This window comes from Trachurus japonicus, chromosome 20 (genome assembly GCF_045865225.1).
Source record: "Trachurus japonicus isolate A0001 chromosome 20, Traja_1.0".
NCBI classification, from domain to species: Eukaryota; Metazoa; Chordata; class Actinopteri; order Carangiformes; family Carangidae; genus Trachurus; species Trachurus japonicus.
In genome coordinates, this window is record NC_140926.1 from 4,000,093 (window position 1) to 4,016,195 (window position 16,103).

General features: G+C 41.4%; 1 protein-coding gene across 1 annotated transcript in view; it reads right to left on the minus strand.

Annotated features, from left to right (window-relative positions):
• LOC146966194 (uncharacterized) overlaps positions 1-16,103 on the minus strand; it is a 69,852-nt gene that overhangs the window by 18,255 nt on the left and 35,494 nt on the right. The window contains exons 20-25 of the mRNA XM_085763990.1: positions 11,387-11,431; positions 11,243-11,287; positions 7,926-7,979; positions 4,708-4,761; positions 1,375-1,446; positions 806-841 (exon numbers count right to left, since the gene is read on the minus strand). Of these exons, the coding sequence (XP_085620116.1) occupies positions 806-841; positions 1,375-1,446; positions 4,708-4,761; positions 7,926-7,979; positions 11,243-11,287; positions 11,387-11,431 (306 nt within the window). The remainder of the gene's footprint in view (positions 1-805; positions 842-1,374; positions 1,447-4,707; positions 4,762-7,925; positions 7,980-11,242; positions 11,288-11,386; positions 11,432-16,103) is intronic.

The following is a 16,103-nucleotide window of genomic DNA, read 5'->3' on the forward strand; positions in this document are numbered from 1 at the left end:
TTTCCGCCGTCCGTTAGCATCGAATCAGAGAGCAATGCATGCTGGTAATCATCATAGAGCACTGGATGAAAAGCAGCAGATGAGATGAGATGAGATGAGAATAAGGGATTCATTAAATTAATCACATACTAGTTGTTCAGTAATTACTTTTTAAATTAATAATTAACCGTCTTTAATTTGTAGTGGGACAGAGTCGACCTGTGGACTGTTCTCTGGGATCAGCTGGTCACTGTCTTCTCAGCGTGAACTCGGGTTTATTAAAAGTTGTGTCGTGACTCAAACACATGGGCCAGGAATCGAACTTTGATACTTTACCGAGTTGGTTCGATCTTTATAAAAAATATCAATGAGCATATCATATCAGAGTATCAGAGTAGGCTATCCCCGGATAAAATGCCTCTGTTGCAGCTTGTTTTGGCTACAATTATAAATACGGATGGTGCAGTAGTTCCTTTGTCACCAAGGTAAATGAACAGTCAAGGCTTTAGGTTTAGGAAAAGTTCATGATCTGTCATTTTCATCCATCCAACACAAACTTCTCCTGATGTGGAATCTGTTTTTTTATTCTACGTCACAGTACTCTCTCCTGTCATTATCACTGTGGCCACTAGGTGTCGCCTGGCCACAAAATCTAACAATCGGAGGACAATCTCACTAATGAACATGCAGCATACGTGGACCAAGAAGAGCTAATATTGATCTACATTAGAAATAATCACAATAACAGTTAAAATTGAGTTGATAAAATATTAGCCAAAGAATTATATTCAAGAATCAGTATGTGTCCCAAAAATGAAAGAAATACCTGGTCTCCTTTGGAGCCTCTCTCTCCTCTCTCCCCCTAAAAACACAACACTGAACATTAAATCGTGTCCAACTCGCAGCTCGTCTTCACGCTGACAGTCAAACATCCAAGTAAACAAAAAACACTGTTTGAGGAATTAATGCAAGCACGCAAAAAAAAAAGAGAAAAGAAATGGCATCAGTGTCCTGTTGACAGTATAGTGTATGGAAAACAAAGCTCAGTGTGTTAAACAGACAGATCAGGATTAGGATTGTTTGTAGTGTGTTTGTGTGCCTGCGTGTGCTTGCTTTTGAAGTGTGAAGGACAACCTTCAGCGTCATTAAAATTAATCATGTCATCTAAGCTAAAAATGAATAATGCATTAACAAGTATGTATAAAGTTAAGCTGTCAACAGTTCCACAGTACAACATGTAAATCATGTAAGCTCCTGACAAGTGAGGCTATAAATCATTCATAAAGTGGCGCCTCTGCAGCCAAATATAGACTTCATTTAGTGAAAACAAAATGATGCAACTCGTTTATTTCACTTGCTGTAATCAGCATTTGTTCCTTTAAAGGCATTCCTTACCCAGTGACCTTTGAATCCTGGAAGTCCCATCCCTCCTGGCAGCCCGGGAACACCTGGCTCCCCCGCCGAGCCCTGGGAAGGTGAAAGGTTATTGATCTTTGGGAATCAATGCAAATGGAAAAGAAGAAGAGGTTTTAAAGCAAAGCTTGACAGGATTAGTGGTATCCATGCACCAATTATTTCGCACTGGATAGAAAAACCTCTGCATCCATCATGTCTTTGTCTGGAATCCACCCAGGCAGCATCTTCATCTCGCAGATAAAAAAGAGCGCCGAGATAAAATATTTAAAAGGTGGTCAAAAATAAAACCTCGAGCAGTTTTCAGGTGTGTATGTGTGTGACTAGCAATTCAATCCCCTGCAATAATTCCCCACTGCTGCTGCTGCTACTGTGAAAAAGAAGAGAAATGTTCTTAGCCAGTAATCAAGGATGAATAAATATGGATTATAAAAAGACGCTGGAGTGAAAAACTTTTCAAGCACTCCTCCATCAAACCATCACCTCCAAAAAAAAAAAAACACTTTAGTGGCATCAGCTTTTGAAGGACGGTACAGGCACATAACCAAGGTTACCTATAATTAAGTAGCACGGTGGAGACAACTCGGAGTCGTTTTTAACATCACAATGGTTGACATTTGCGGGCGTAATTGCTCGGAAACACGGCGCTTAACAAACAAGTGGCATTAAAAGTGTAGCTGTCAGTCATCGGGAGGATTCGCACTGCAGAAACACACAAGTGTCTGCCTTTGAAAGGAGACAGTCAGGGAGCGAGGTTGGTTTTAGAAAAGGAAAGGAAGGAAAAAGGCAAAAAGCTGTCACCCTGATCTCATCCTGATCCCTCGGGGGGGAATTAGCGGTGCCCCCACTAATCCCACCACCATGTTGAATTCTCTCTCCAAACACATAGAGCTACTTTCATGTGGGCGGCCGTGCAGACGCGCGAGCACCTGGGAATACATGTGCAAATAGCTTACACATGCTATTGACAAGAGACGGCTGCTGCTGGGGGAGAACCTCAATCACAGCAGAGTCATGTGACCTCACTAACTCTGTTAACCCTCCTTGATTTGATCAGAATAAAGGTGCACTGCATCCAAAAAAGTACCTGGAACCAGCCAGGGCATGAAATTAAGGGGATAGTTCACCCAAAATTGAAATTTGAATATGGATACCAACTGTCTTCGTAACAAAAAGACACACCAAAAAACATCCAAATACCTCCATGCTGCTCATATGTAATGTCCATCTTGTATTGAAGCCCCGAAATGCGAAATTGTCCCGAAAAAATTAAATAAGTCTATATTTCAAGCTTGTTTTGTAGCGGAAGCTTCTCGAAGCTCCTCTTCCTGGTTCGTCAAATTTGGACAAACTGGGAAGAGGAGTTTCCGCTACAAACAAGCTTGAAAAATAGACTTTTTTTCAGGACAATTTCGCATTTCCGGGCTTCAATACAAGACGGACATTACATACGGGCAGCATGGAGGTATTTGGATGTTTTTTTGGTGTGTCTTTTTGTTACGAAGACAGTTGGTATCCATTTGCAACCGTTATATGGACATGCACTGCTACGCCGAGACCCCCTGTAACTCAGAGAAGCCACGGAGGACTCTGAAACTTCTCCCAGCCCTTAGTCCACATGAGGGGGAGTAGATAATGAGTGAAATTTCAATTTTGGGTGAATTATCCCTTTAACACTCAATTACCCGCTACGTTGGCAGGTAGCTAATGGGCACTGACAACTGTTGACCTATCAGCTATATGTCTATATAAGGTAAAGGCGGGCTGCCTGGGTGATTTTGGCCACCGCCTTGGTTAAACCATGTTTGCACGCATTGGGGGCCATTCATTTTAATTCATTTTAAACTCTACATTTGCACTTTATTTTATTCTAACTTATTCTGTGGTATGTCCTTGTGCTGTCTATGCTCGGTGTTAGTTTGTGCTCACTTGGGATGAATTGGAAGTGTGGCTTTTTTGTGAAGAGCTTCCATTTGAATTTCTTTGCGGGGATGAATAAAGTTTTACTTTACTCTACTTCTAGCCAGTTTTAACCACTTTTTATTATGTTGAATTATGTTCTGTATTCATTTGGTGATTTAATAGAGTTAGCATTAGCCTACTTGCTGTTTAAATAGGCCTTGTAACCTAATCGGCCTCCGAAGGCTGCTCCGCTGAATTATGGCACAGCTATTGTTGTAGCTCAGTAATCTGTTTACTTAGCCACTGTGGTGACTAACGTTAGCATTAGGCCAACCAGATGTTTACTTAGCCGTTGTTGCGTTTATGGTACAAGAGGTTGTAATACGAAGTGTGAGCAGCTACTTCTTCGGGGTGGACTGGACGCTGTAGTGACTCGGTATCGGAAAATGATGAAAGAGCCAATTAGGCTGGGCTAGCTGGTTAGCATGCTAACTTCAGTAGTAGAAAAGAAGTGACATAAATAGATGTAAAACCAATGAGATAAAGGAATGATGGTTGATCTATGACTAGACTGGTATGTAAACAGCTGCTAATGCTAATGGTAGCCATGTAGCAACAAGCAGCAAAAGTTGTAACAGCCTCATCATCTGTGGACAAAATGCTCAACATGATCTCATCTGCTGCTGCTGCTGCTGCAGTGTTTGTGAAACAGTAAAATTAGGAGAAGTTATAAATGAATATTAAAGCAGGAAAGGAAACTTTTACAGTTTCTGGGCTGCATCTGAAGTTTTTAAATATTCATATAATTCTTAAATTTTACTGTTGTTTTTATAATGTTACAGTATTTCATGTAGCCAACAATTTTAACTGCTAATGTAACATTAACTTTATATTGTGTTGATGTCGTGTTGTGCCCTTTAAAAGCTTAAAAATCTGGCCTCTTCTCACTAGAAAACTGACATGACACTGTGATGAAGTGGGTATTATGGGCTGCTCTCTGTAACACACCATGAAGAGGCCCTGCGGGGAAACATATTGGTTAAATAAATAGCAGAGGGATGTTAAATATGATCACATCCTCTGAGCAACGACTGATTCTTTGTAATCTGTGTATGAATAAATATCAGGCTCTGTCAGAGTTGGCAACGGCTTTTCATGTCATAATCTTTTACCTCTTAATTATCGCACAGATACGTGGGTATTTCATGTAGTGAGGGAGTTATTTGACTTTAAGCCTTTTTTTTTTTACTGTTGTTTTACTTTGACATTCACTTAACGACTGCAGGTTATGATGTAAATATCTGTCAGAATAAATAAAAAAAAGACACCAAGGCAAAACATAAAAAATAAATAATAGATGGAGGCAAAGCAGAAAATGAAGGTGAAGTGAAGGCAACGCTCTGATCCACTCACCTTCTGGCCCGGTGGACCCACAGAACCAGCAGACCCTGCATCTCCACACTTCCCCTGAATAAAACACAGACAGCACATTAGTCTGGCAGCACCTGTTGACAACAACATGCACTCCTGAGTCGATATCCTCTGATAAAAAATAAAAAAAAAACACATCTCAGGGCTAAATTTACCAATCACAGAGAGCAGCATACGGGTCGTTGAGGCCAAATCTGAGTGCAGCTGCTGTTTTGCATTCATACGGCTGCAGCACGCCGTGCAACAAAGGAGGTGGAGTGAAGAGGAATATAAATCACAGTATGTGATGATTAATCATTATCCTCTCAGCCAGTCACATTATTGGTCCCCCCCCCTCCTGTTAAACAGCCCTATCACAGTAGCACATCACAACAATGGCTTCGGGAGCAGCGGCGCTATATTTTCATTTTTTATCATGCAAGTTGATAAGACAACACACAATAAAAGACTTTTGCAGGGCTACAATAGCATTAGTGCAGTAAAAAGTGCACATCCCTTTAAGTATTATCAACAAATTTAATTAAAATGTAAAAGTAAAGTACATTTTCTCTATTATACAATGTAGATATATGGAATTTCCTTAATGACTCATCAATATCTTGACAAGCGCCGATTATATCTCATTGTCTGTGCAGTATAATAAGCTATCATACTTATAAGCTCCATATGCAGTATATTTTTAATGCAATATAAAAATAGTAGCTGTCAGATTAATGTAGAGTAGACAGTAAAAACTATATTTACCACTGAAACGGCATAAACAGACTTTAAGTGCAGTATCTGCAGGATTTGAGGAGCTACAAGCACTAGATATTCACAGTTTAGTGATTCGCTTCTTTACTCCCTCCTCACGTCTTGTTGCTTCTCAGTAGAAGTTACATCGACTCATTTCTTTAAGCTGATTAAATCAACAACTATCAACCTGGACTCTGTCGAAACAGGAAGTGTGTGTCAGCATCGAGCATCCTGGGTAAAAAAAACCTGCACACAGAGTCAAATATTCAGATCACGCAGCAGCAGCGATGACCTCGTGTGACCCCTGATGCCGCCGTCTGTCCGCAGCTGCTTGTTCACATTTCTACAACTGTTATAATCTTGTTTTTTTTTAGGAATCGGCCGCTCCCTGTGTAGCGGTGTGTTTGTGGTTCTGCAGTGAGACTGACTGACTGTTGTGTAAATGTCGACAGTCGACTTGTGTAAACAAGGTGTCGAGTCCATTCGCACACAAAGGCTCAGAGGTTTTGTGTGGTTTATTCTGCAGCAGCTTGACATTTGTTAATAATTTTTCACAATCTCATAGAGGTGTGTGTGTTTGTTTGTGTGTGTGTGAGGGCATTGTGTTGTGTGTGTGTTTTCATCTGCAATTAGCTGCAGATGGAACTCGCAGCCTTCGGGCGTCTGTGGGAATTTAATCAGCCGACAGGGACGTTTCCCTACAGGTGTTCAAAAAAAATGAAATAAAGAATCAGGTGTGGATACAGCTTTAGCTCGGTGCAAAACCGCTTCACTGGCATTTACAAAGAGCAAATTTTACATTTTAAATTTCAATTAAATTCCTCCAAAATTCACTGAGTCAATGAATTGACGACCCAGGTTGGTTGTTATGTGTTTATAAGAGAGATTACCGACTGATGGAATCAACAGGCACTAACGTCTCAGAGAGCGTTTTTTTTCACCTTCAGATGCATGAAACCCTCATCTTCATCTTCTCTGCTGCTGCTGCCGCTCCCTCTCTGCTCTACACACTCCAAAGGGACGAGGAAATGTGCGTTTCAAGGTCAGGGAAGTATGAATCTGTCCTAGTGCCCCCTTGTGCTCGTCTCTGGGAGCAGAGGAAGAGGAAGAGGAAGAGGAAGAGGAGCAGCAGCAGCAGCAGCAGCCTTTAAGGGCCACTTTTTTTTTTACACATAAAGGTCACTTTAATGTCATTTCTTTGGTGTTAAAGTCAGAACATCACGGTCTCTGGTGCGTTGATTATCACCAGTTCTGCAGCAGCGCAGGGACAAATCAGTGGAGCAGCTCTTCAATCTCTAACAAAACCCCCTCTAATTTATGAATATAATAAAAAAACTCAGTTTGCATAAACGATTTAAAAAAAAACAAACTAATTCTGTGAAAGAGAAAGATTCACATTCACCTCTTCCTTCTTTCATCCTTTGTTCTTATTGTTCCTATTTTTTACTGTATTACTGTTATTAGCGCTATTATGAGTTATGTTATGTTTGCTGCCTAGCTAATGCTATCACAACTGCTATCCTTAATACTGTTACTATTATGACCAATGTTACCATCATAATTCTTTGATTTCTTTCTTTACTTTTACTGCACTATTACGATCACCACACTACACTTGAATTACACACACACACGCACACCTTGTGCACACTTTGTGTATCCATTGCTGTATGTCTGTTATGTTGTTTGTCTTGTATCTCACAATAAAGTTAAAGCTATAATGTGTAGGAATTCCCCCCATCTAGCGGTGCGGTTGCATATCTGAACGTATTCTTGATGTTGCATTCACGTGAAATGGGGCAGACGTCAGACAGACAACAGACGCTGCATGTAACAGGATAAACAAGCGTCTATGTAAACAAGTGGTCCGCCAGCACGAGGCAAAACAATACAGGCGTGAGAATATGTTGTCATGGTGATGTGGTATTGTTTTTCCGTCTTTCTCTGGTGTAGTAAAATGACATCCGGTTGGTTTGCCGACGGCCGTCTGCCTGACTGCACCTGAATGCAACACCAGTGCCTCCGTCCTTCCTCACACTACACAGTGGTGACAGTTTTTTAGTATTTGTAACGACTTGTAACAACTCATTCTAAGGAACCAGAAAGCTTTCATTTGTATGCGGCTGTGATTCCACTTCAGTGAAATACGGATTTATGAAAGACATGTTTGATTTTTGATCATAAAAAGCCAAATAAGTTACATACTGGGGCTTTAAAAAAAAAAGAAAGAAAGATTCACATGCTGAATGGCTTTCATGGCGTATTCAGAAACACCTACTGTACAGTTTGACTCAAAAAAAAAAACATGTTGACTCCCCTCCCAGAATGCACTTCTCTCCACGGGAGCATCAAGAGAACAGGGAGGGAGGGTACAACATCATAACGGGCTGAAAATAGCCGCGCGGCCGGGGGAGAAGCAGCAGGCCATTAGCATAATAACTAATTATAACGTTCAACGCACAGACCTTGGGACCATCTTGGCCGATCTCTCCGGGCGGCCCCCGGGGCCCCTGGATTCCCTGGACAGAGAGAGATATTGGAGAAAGAGGAGAGGAGAGGAGAAGAGAGGAGAGGAGAGGAAGGAAACGAGAGAGAAGGAAAAGAAGAGAGAGAGAGAATGAGATGAAAGAGACAGACACAGCGCTGTGGGCTGGATGTGACAGAGTGCATGACGGCTTGGTCAGGAGGCACCGAGGGAGAAATGAGATGGCTCAGGTCCACACACGCACTCTCCCTCCCTCCCACACACTCACACACACACACACACACAATCTCATGCATGTCCACATTTGCACACTCTTGCAAACACACACAGACACACACAGCATGTTTGCATATTCAACAAAGCGTTCTGCTGCTCCATCAAGAGCCCAGCTTGAAGCCGTGCGTTAGCCACTCTCATCTTCCCACATGCTTTCACCACAGAAAGAAAACACACACAAATAAATAAATCCGCCAGCACAGTCAATGTCAGCTTTCTGTCAATAAAAAAAAATACAGAAAAAAGAAAAAAGCCAGAGCATAAAAGCTGAATTCAGTCCTGTGTGTGCATTTGTTGATTCAGCTTCTATATACGACTACAAATCCATCCCAATTCTAAAATGTGAACGACCCATAAATATTTGTGAGTGAGCAGCACAAAGGTGAAACACGATGTCAGGAGAAAGACACTCAAACGCAGTGAAGAGATAAAAGACAAAAAGTGCTGCTGGGATGTTTTGACATCACATCTTCATCACATAGCAGCATGATGAGCCACACAGGTGAAGGAGGATTTTCAAAATAAAATGACGGCTGCTGAGTTTAGAGAAGCAGCAGAGGTGACACTGACAGAGACTTTTTAGTTTCTGGTTCAAAACTGTGGAGTAATTTGCCACAAACAGTTTATTCTTCACTCTCCATTAGTATTTTCGAAAAACCAATCTCTTTTCCGTAGCATTTGATTCGACATAGTAGAAATACTTTTATTTTATTTCTCCTGCTGTTTTTAAATGTTGTTTTCTCTCTCTTTTTATATTCTTTTGTCATTATTGCTCTTGTTTTGAACATAAAAAGCACTTTGACCAACATTTGTTGTTTTTAAATGTGCTCTTCATTCATTCATTTTCTGTAAACTTCAACCTGATGATCCATGGATGTGATAAAGAGACACTTTGTCTTCAAACATGACGCAGCTTCAGGTTAAACTTTCAATCAAAGCTTTGACATTTTCATTACGGTGTGTTTAGACATGTTTAGATAATTAAAAATATTCGATATCAACAGAATTTTAATGATTAAAATGTCTCATGTGATCATCATCATCAGTGTCGGTTCGGTCAGATGGCAGTTTTACTTCCATCTATATTTATTACCACACGATTGTACGTGGTTGCCTAGATACAAAGGGTGGCTCACACACTACCTCCTTCCCTCCTCCTCCTCCTCTTGACTCTGTGTGTGTGTGGATGTGTGTGTGTGTGTGTGTGTGTGTGTGTGTCACATAAGTCAGAGGCCCACTGCAGGCATAACGTCATAGCCGGTCTCCTTTCTACTGCCAAGAATAGAAAGAGGAGGATGAAGACTAAACGAATATGAAGATGAAGAGCTGGTGGTCGTGTGAAGGCGACTCCGGCCTTTAACACTGAACCGGATGCAGTCTGAGATTGAAAAACACATTTTCACATGTAAAATCTAATTTTATGCATCTGTTCAGTTCAAATTTAACTGCATATGTTGGATCAGAACAGAGATCAGATACTAAACACTTTATATGTTGATAAATGACCGTGAATTATTTAATAAAAACACTAGAGCACATGATGCAAATTGATGCTTTCACTGATCAGTATCTGCACTTCCTCCTCTGAACCACCAGATGGCGGCAGAGCTGTGACCAGAGTGTCCATCTCCATCCTCCACCTGGCTCTGTGCCCTCTCATCAGGGTGTGTGTGTGTGTGTGTGTGTGTCCTCTCTGTTTGAACACCCACTCAACCAAATTTGTCTGTAAGCTAACGACCAATCAGCACCTTAATGTCACTGCTAAATAAATCAAATGGGCTCATACACTGCAAAAACTGAAAATCTTTCCAAGAATATTTGTCTTGTTTCTTGTCAAAATGTCTCATTTCCAGTCAAAACTAATCTCTTCCCACTTAAAATAAGACTCATCACCAAAAAATTAACTTGTTTTTAGATAATTTCACTTGTTTCAAACTAATTTTCAATTGAAATAAGTAGAAAAATCTGCCAGTGAAAGCAGGTTTTTTGTGCTTGTAATAAGGAAGAAAAACTTGCTCCACTGTCAGATTTTTCTACTTATTTAAAGTGGAAAATTTGCTTGAAAAAATTTAAAAGTGTCTAAAAACAAGCTGCTTTTTATGTGATGAGTCTTATTTTAAGTATAATTAGTATAGTATAATTAGATTTATTTTGACTAGAAATAAGACAAATATTCTTGGTAAGATTTTGAATTTTTGCAGTGTACTGAGGCAAATTAATGATGTTCATTCATTAGGAGCTCGGTCGCAGACGGAGCCTGTTACTCTGTAGGTAAACTAACTACATCGCTAACTTTCTTCACTTCATTTTCCCCCTCAGTGCTTCATCTCCTGTCACTGCAGAAGAGGCTGCAGACTTGATTTGTTATCTCCACGTTTCCAGCCACCAGTCGCTTCTTCGTCTTTTCACCTGCCAGCAGCAGAGTGGAGGTCTGCGTCTACGTTTGTAGGACGTTTGAGCACGTTCAAGTACAAAACTGTCTGCAGATGTTCCAAAATACACTCGACTGTGCAGCAAAAGGTGCATCGTCGTAAACCTTCCCTATGAATTTGACTCTTAACTCATTGAATTCTGCAGACGCAGCGCTGGTGAACAAATTTCACACATGTTGCTGCATGAAAAACAGCAGATCTCTCATCCAGAGCGGCGGCGGCTAATGGCGCTGTTATATCATCTGTAGCGTCCCGGCCGTCTCCAACCCAATCTAAAATACAAACCTCAGCTCGGCTTTACTACCCGGCCTGCAAACTGCAAACACCGTGGGAATCAAACCCCCGCGGTCTCTAAAGTGGAGCTCGATGTTCCCGTCCTGATTCATGCTTCACTGGCTCGAGAAATAAGTTTAATCTTCTGCTCTTTACAATCCACACCAACGTGCTGCCTGATGGTGCACGTAAAAAACTAAACGATGTGTTCAACAAAGTCACATTCAGGTTCTGTATGTGCAGCCATGACGGTCACTGAGGTTTTTAGACTGGAGCTAAACACAGCGAGGTCAAAGAGCGTTAAAGACAGCGTTACCTTTACTCCAGCGGTCCCCTGAGGCCCAGGTGACCCCGCCTCCCCCTGAGGAACACAGAAGAGAAAAACAACAATGATGAAGGTTTGATTCCTGGTCGCCAACATCTAGTTTCAGACTAGTTTCTCTCGGCTCAGGGTTTTTACCGGAGGTCCCGTTGGCCCCACATCGCCTGGCGACCCCTGGTCACCCTGCAGAGACACGGAGACAAGAGGACAAGGTGACGTCATGTTGTGTTACCAGTCAAAAGTCTGGACACACCTTCTCATTCAATGTTTTTTCTTTATACTTTCCACATCGTAGATTCAAACTGAAGACATCAAACTATGAAGGAACACATCAGGAATTACTTAGTAAACACAGTGTTGAAGGAGTTCCCAGAGGAGCTGAGACCTTGTTGCTGTTTGACCTTCACTCTGCTCCAACTCATCCCAAACCATCTCAGCTGGTTCAGGTCAGCTGACAGAGAACACTTTGGTTTTAAAGGTCCAGTGTGTAAAATTGGGGGGAAAACCGTAACGTTGAGCGTTCAGATTCTAGAAGCCCCTCCAATCGGCAAAGTGACGGTGGCCTCCAAGGACGAAAAAACTTGTTTCCTACGACTGTGACGACTGGGAGTATTTCAGGAGCATGGAGCGATGAGGTGAAGATCTAAACCATTTACGATATGTCTGCTGTTTCCTCCTCCTCCTCCTTCATCTTCATTGGTTTATTTATGAACGTAAAACTCTTGAAACTCGCTCTCTGATTGGCTGGATTTTCCATTCGGGCTGCCATACAAACATGGCGACGCAAGATGGCGACACTCTCTAAAGCAAGACCTGTGTTAAATATATTAAAGAAGAATTATAAGGCTACGAAAATGAAACAAATTTCATTTTATAGCGATTATACACTCATACTAATATATTCATGGGGAGTAGATTCAGATTTTGCCAATAAACCTTGATAAATATTACACACTGGACCTTTAATTAACACTTTTGTCTTTACTACATAACTCCACATGTGTTCCTTCATAGTTTTGATGTCTTCAGTTTGAATCTACAATGTAGAAAGTAATACAAATAAATAAAGAAAACCCATTGAATGAGAGAGTGGATTCTCCCTGGGCTCCTCTGAGTTTCCTCCACAGTCTTAAAGACATCCAGCTAATTGTTCTGGTTTTTACAGCCCACAACTTTTACTGTTCTGGTTCCGTCTCACTTCATCACTTCATCACTTCATCACTCGTTTCCAGTCACAGCTTCCAGATGTTTCCAGCTCTGATAAATCAACGGTGCAGCACCGAACAGAGGACAGACAGACAAAGTGGCCTCGTTCAGCTGGCTTCATAGAAACAGAGTGAGTACTGACACTCAGACAACATCCTCCTAACCCTCTGCGGTAAATGTGAATGTGAATGTGAAGAGGGGGGTGTTACATTATGCAGCGTCTTGTCAGGCCGTGCTTTATCTGTCAGCTGTGAGCCGGTGATTTATGAGTGGTTAAAGGCTTCGGCTCTGTTGAAGCATCGACTCTCCACCTGTTATGCAAACACAAATGGATCATAGAGGAGGATCAAAGCGCTTTAGATTCAGACGACGTGAACCTGCACTGATGATTCCTCTGCAGATAAGTGTGTGTGTGTGACTCTATGTGTGTGTGTGTGTGTGTGTGTGTGTGTGATAAAGTAAACTTGTAAAGTGTAATCCCCGGGGTTTAGAGTAAATCTGATGGATCTGGATATCAGCAGGTGTCTGACATGGTGGCTTTACTTTGGAAACAACACTGAGGCTGTTCGGCATCAGAAAGAGAATCCGGGGAGCTTCTTTTGATTTAGTCGATGTCATATTTCAGTGTCAGATAAAAAAATAAAATAAAAAAAATGTTTGAATTCAATTAAAATGATCCGTCACACAGCGGCCGAGGAAGGAAGGAACGAAGGAAGGAAGGAAGATGAAAGATGAGATGCATCCAGGAGCGAACGATGAGGGCGAGCACAAATATTTAAATGAGGGAAAAATTCACAAACACATTAAGAGGAGGAGAAGAAGCGGGTCCTGCATCGTCCTGCATCGTGGCATCCGTCTTACTCATCCATCTCTCAGCACGGCAGCGAGCGGGTGAAGATACGTGATCCTGGTTTTATCGACACGTGGTCATAATACCTCCAGTCTGAGGCAGGAGGGTGGGATGACAGACGGAGCAAACGAAGGAGGAACAGAAGTGAAGATGTTTTTGGAAAAGTGTTTGAGGAGCATAACTGATTTTCTTGGTTGTTTATAGCAACGCTGTATCTGTGCTCTGATGTTACAGCCTCATTAAACCGACACAGATTTTTATCGGTGCATGAGAAATATTTTTTCCGTTTGCACGAAGTTGAATCTTTGGTTAAAAGGAAAAAAAATCAAGTTTGTTCCAGTTGGTTGAGACGAGCTCAGCTCACACGTCGTCGGGTCCTGATGCTCGGTCGCTGTGCGTGAGTTTGTGTTTCCTCAGATCAGAGAGAGCAGATTTAGTAAGAAACACAGGAAGCAGCTGCAACCAACTCTACTAAAACTAAAAGGTCTCTGGTGAAGTGAAGTGACCAACTCACATCTGTCGGTGTGGTTTGAACGTTCTGAGAAAAGGTTTGGGCTCCACCAGGTGGAGGCTTCATGGCCGAGGAAAAGACGGACGCATCTGCAGGAGGCAAGAGGACGCTAAGTGTCCACTGTCCAGACTCTTTGTTAGGACGTTGATGAGCATGAGACGTCGTCCAGGTTAAACTGAACTGCTCAGACTTAGAGATGCAACATGGAAACATATGTGACCTTTAACAAACAGTGCAATCTAGATCAAAATATTAGAAATAAGTATTTACAAAACTAGTTAAAATACTTCCAGAGTTCCTCGATCTCAGAGAGACTCCCAGGCTTATCATTGGGAGAGAGGGAGGACTGTTGTTATCAGTAACTAATGCTCCATGTTCTCCATGCTTTCTATTTTATTCTATTGTTTTTGGTTTTTTATAATCTATTTTGTTTTTGAATATTGACACTTTGGCAAAATTGTTTTGACAATGTCATGCCAATAAAGACTTGGGACGGCAGAGGATGTGGACATTTTTGAACCTTTATAGTCTGACTTTAAACCAAATTTTTAGATTATTGATACTATTTATTGTGTTGTCTTTTTTTAAATTCCTTCTCTTGCGGTGAATAGTTAAATTTAATTGTTGATCATTTCTAGATTTTTAATCCATACAGTTTTACCAATTGCATTCCCTCCTCTTTTTATCTATACCCTTATTTATTCTTTATTATTTTATGCTATGTTTTATATCGTTTGACCCAAATAGTTATTTACTTATTTCTTTGGCCTTTCAAAAAAAATTATATTTATTTTGATCCCTTCTCTAGTGTTTTTAATTCTGCATGAGTACGCATGTGTGTGTGTATGTGTGTGTGAATTGAAAAGTGCTCTGTAAATAAATTGAAAGTGAGATGCAGGACAGTTTCTGCAGAGTTGCTCTGCAAAACCCACACTCATTACATGCGAGCATTGTTTAAAACCTGCATTCACAGTTTTCTTTTGTTCTGCAGCTCAGATGTATGTGGAGTGGTGTAAAGTGTAAGTGTGGCCGTGTGGTGGTGGTGGGGTGTGACAGTGATGAGTCTGCTCAGCAGCAGCCGTGATGCTTTTAGCTCAGAGACTCTTTACAGTGAAAAATAAACCCGGGGGTTTTTATTCCAGTCTGTTCTCTGTCTGATAGAAAAAAGCTTCTTTTTTTTAACCTACAGGAAAACTGAAGCGCTCATGTCGAGGCCATTATCTTGTCAAAGTCAATTTATATCTCATCTATTTCTGTTCCCACTGAGCTGCACAGAAACACATCACAGCTTCGCTCGTGTGTCTGCTTTAACATTTTCATGACGACAACGACGACAACGGCTCCATAGTGAAGTCTCTACTTACTGCAACAGGACGGAAAGTTCAATCTGCTCTCAATGTAGAAAAAGAAAAGGTGTTTGATTTTTGACGCAGTGACTTTTTAACCTTTTAAAGGAATAGTTCAACATTTTTGCAAATTGGCCCATTGCCATAATCCCTATATAGTCTTAGCAGTACAGTAGGTTCGTTACCTTTAATTGTTGGTGCAAGCTATTTTTAGAACGGCGGAGCAGAGCCGTGAGCTGCTCAGAGCTACGCTACGGAGGCTCATTATGGGATTTCTTGGTTTCCCTCATCAAACTCATCAAATACACAATCCAACAACTCCACAACGCTCTGGTGGACAAGTTGTGACCTGCACATTCACCACGCTATGAGATAATAACACAACGTTACCACACAGAGTTGTTTTAGAGGGAAATGCAGAGACTGCTTGATGAAAAACTGTCCCTGAAGGCAACGCACATCAGTGGTTTTGCATGTATTTCCCTCTAAAACAACTCTGTGTGGTAACGTTGTGTTATTATCTCATAGCGTGGTGAATGTGCAGGTCACAACTTGAGTTTGATGAGGGAAACCAAGAAATCCCATCAGCCTCCGTAGCGTAGCTCTGAGCAGCTCACGGCTCTGCTCCGCCGTTCTAAAAACAGCTTGCACCGACAATTAAAGGTAACAAACCTACTGCTATGACTATAGGGATTATGGCAATGGCAACATGTTGAACTATCCCTTTAAGGTACAAATGTAGCAGAGTTTCGATTTTAAAAGTCGATTGTACTTTTGTGAAATTTAGGAATTCGAAAAGCAAGAGATTTGAAAAATCAAATCCAGCAGAGATGAAGATGTTTCAACTTTTCCTTTCTGCCCTGAGACGAGTTGAGAAAGCCATTAGCGCCTCTCTGCATGTTACTCAGAGCGACTCAGCCCTCTGCCTTTCTCTGCATGAGC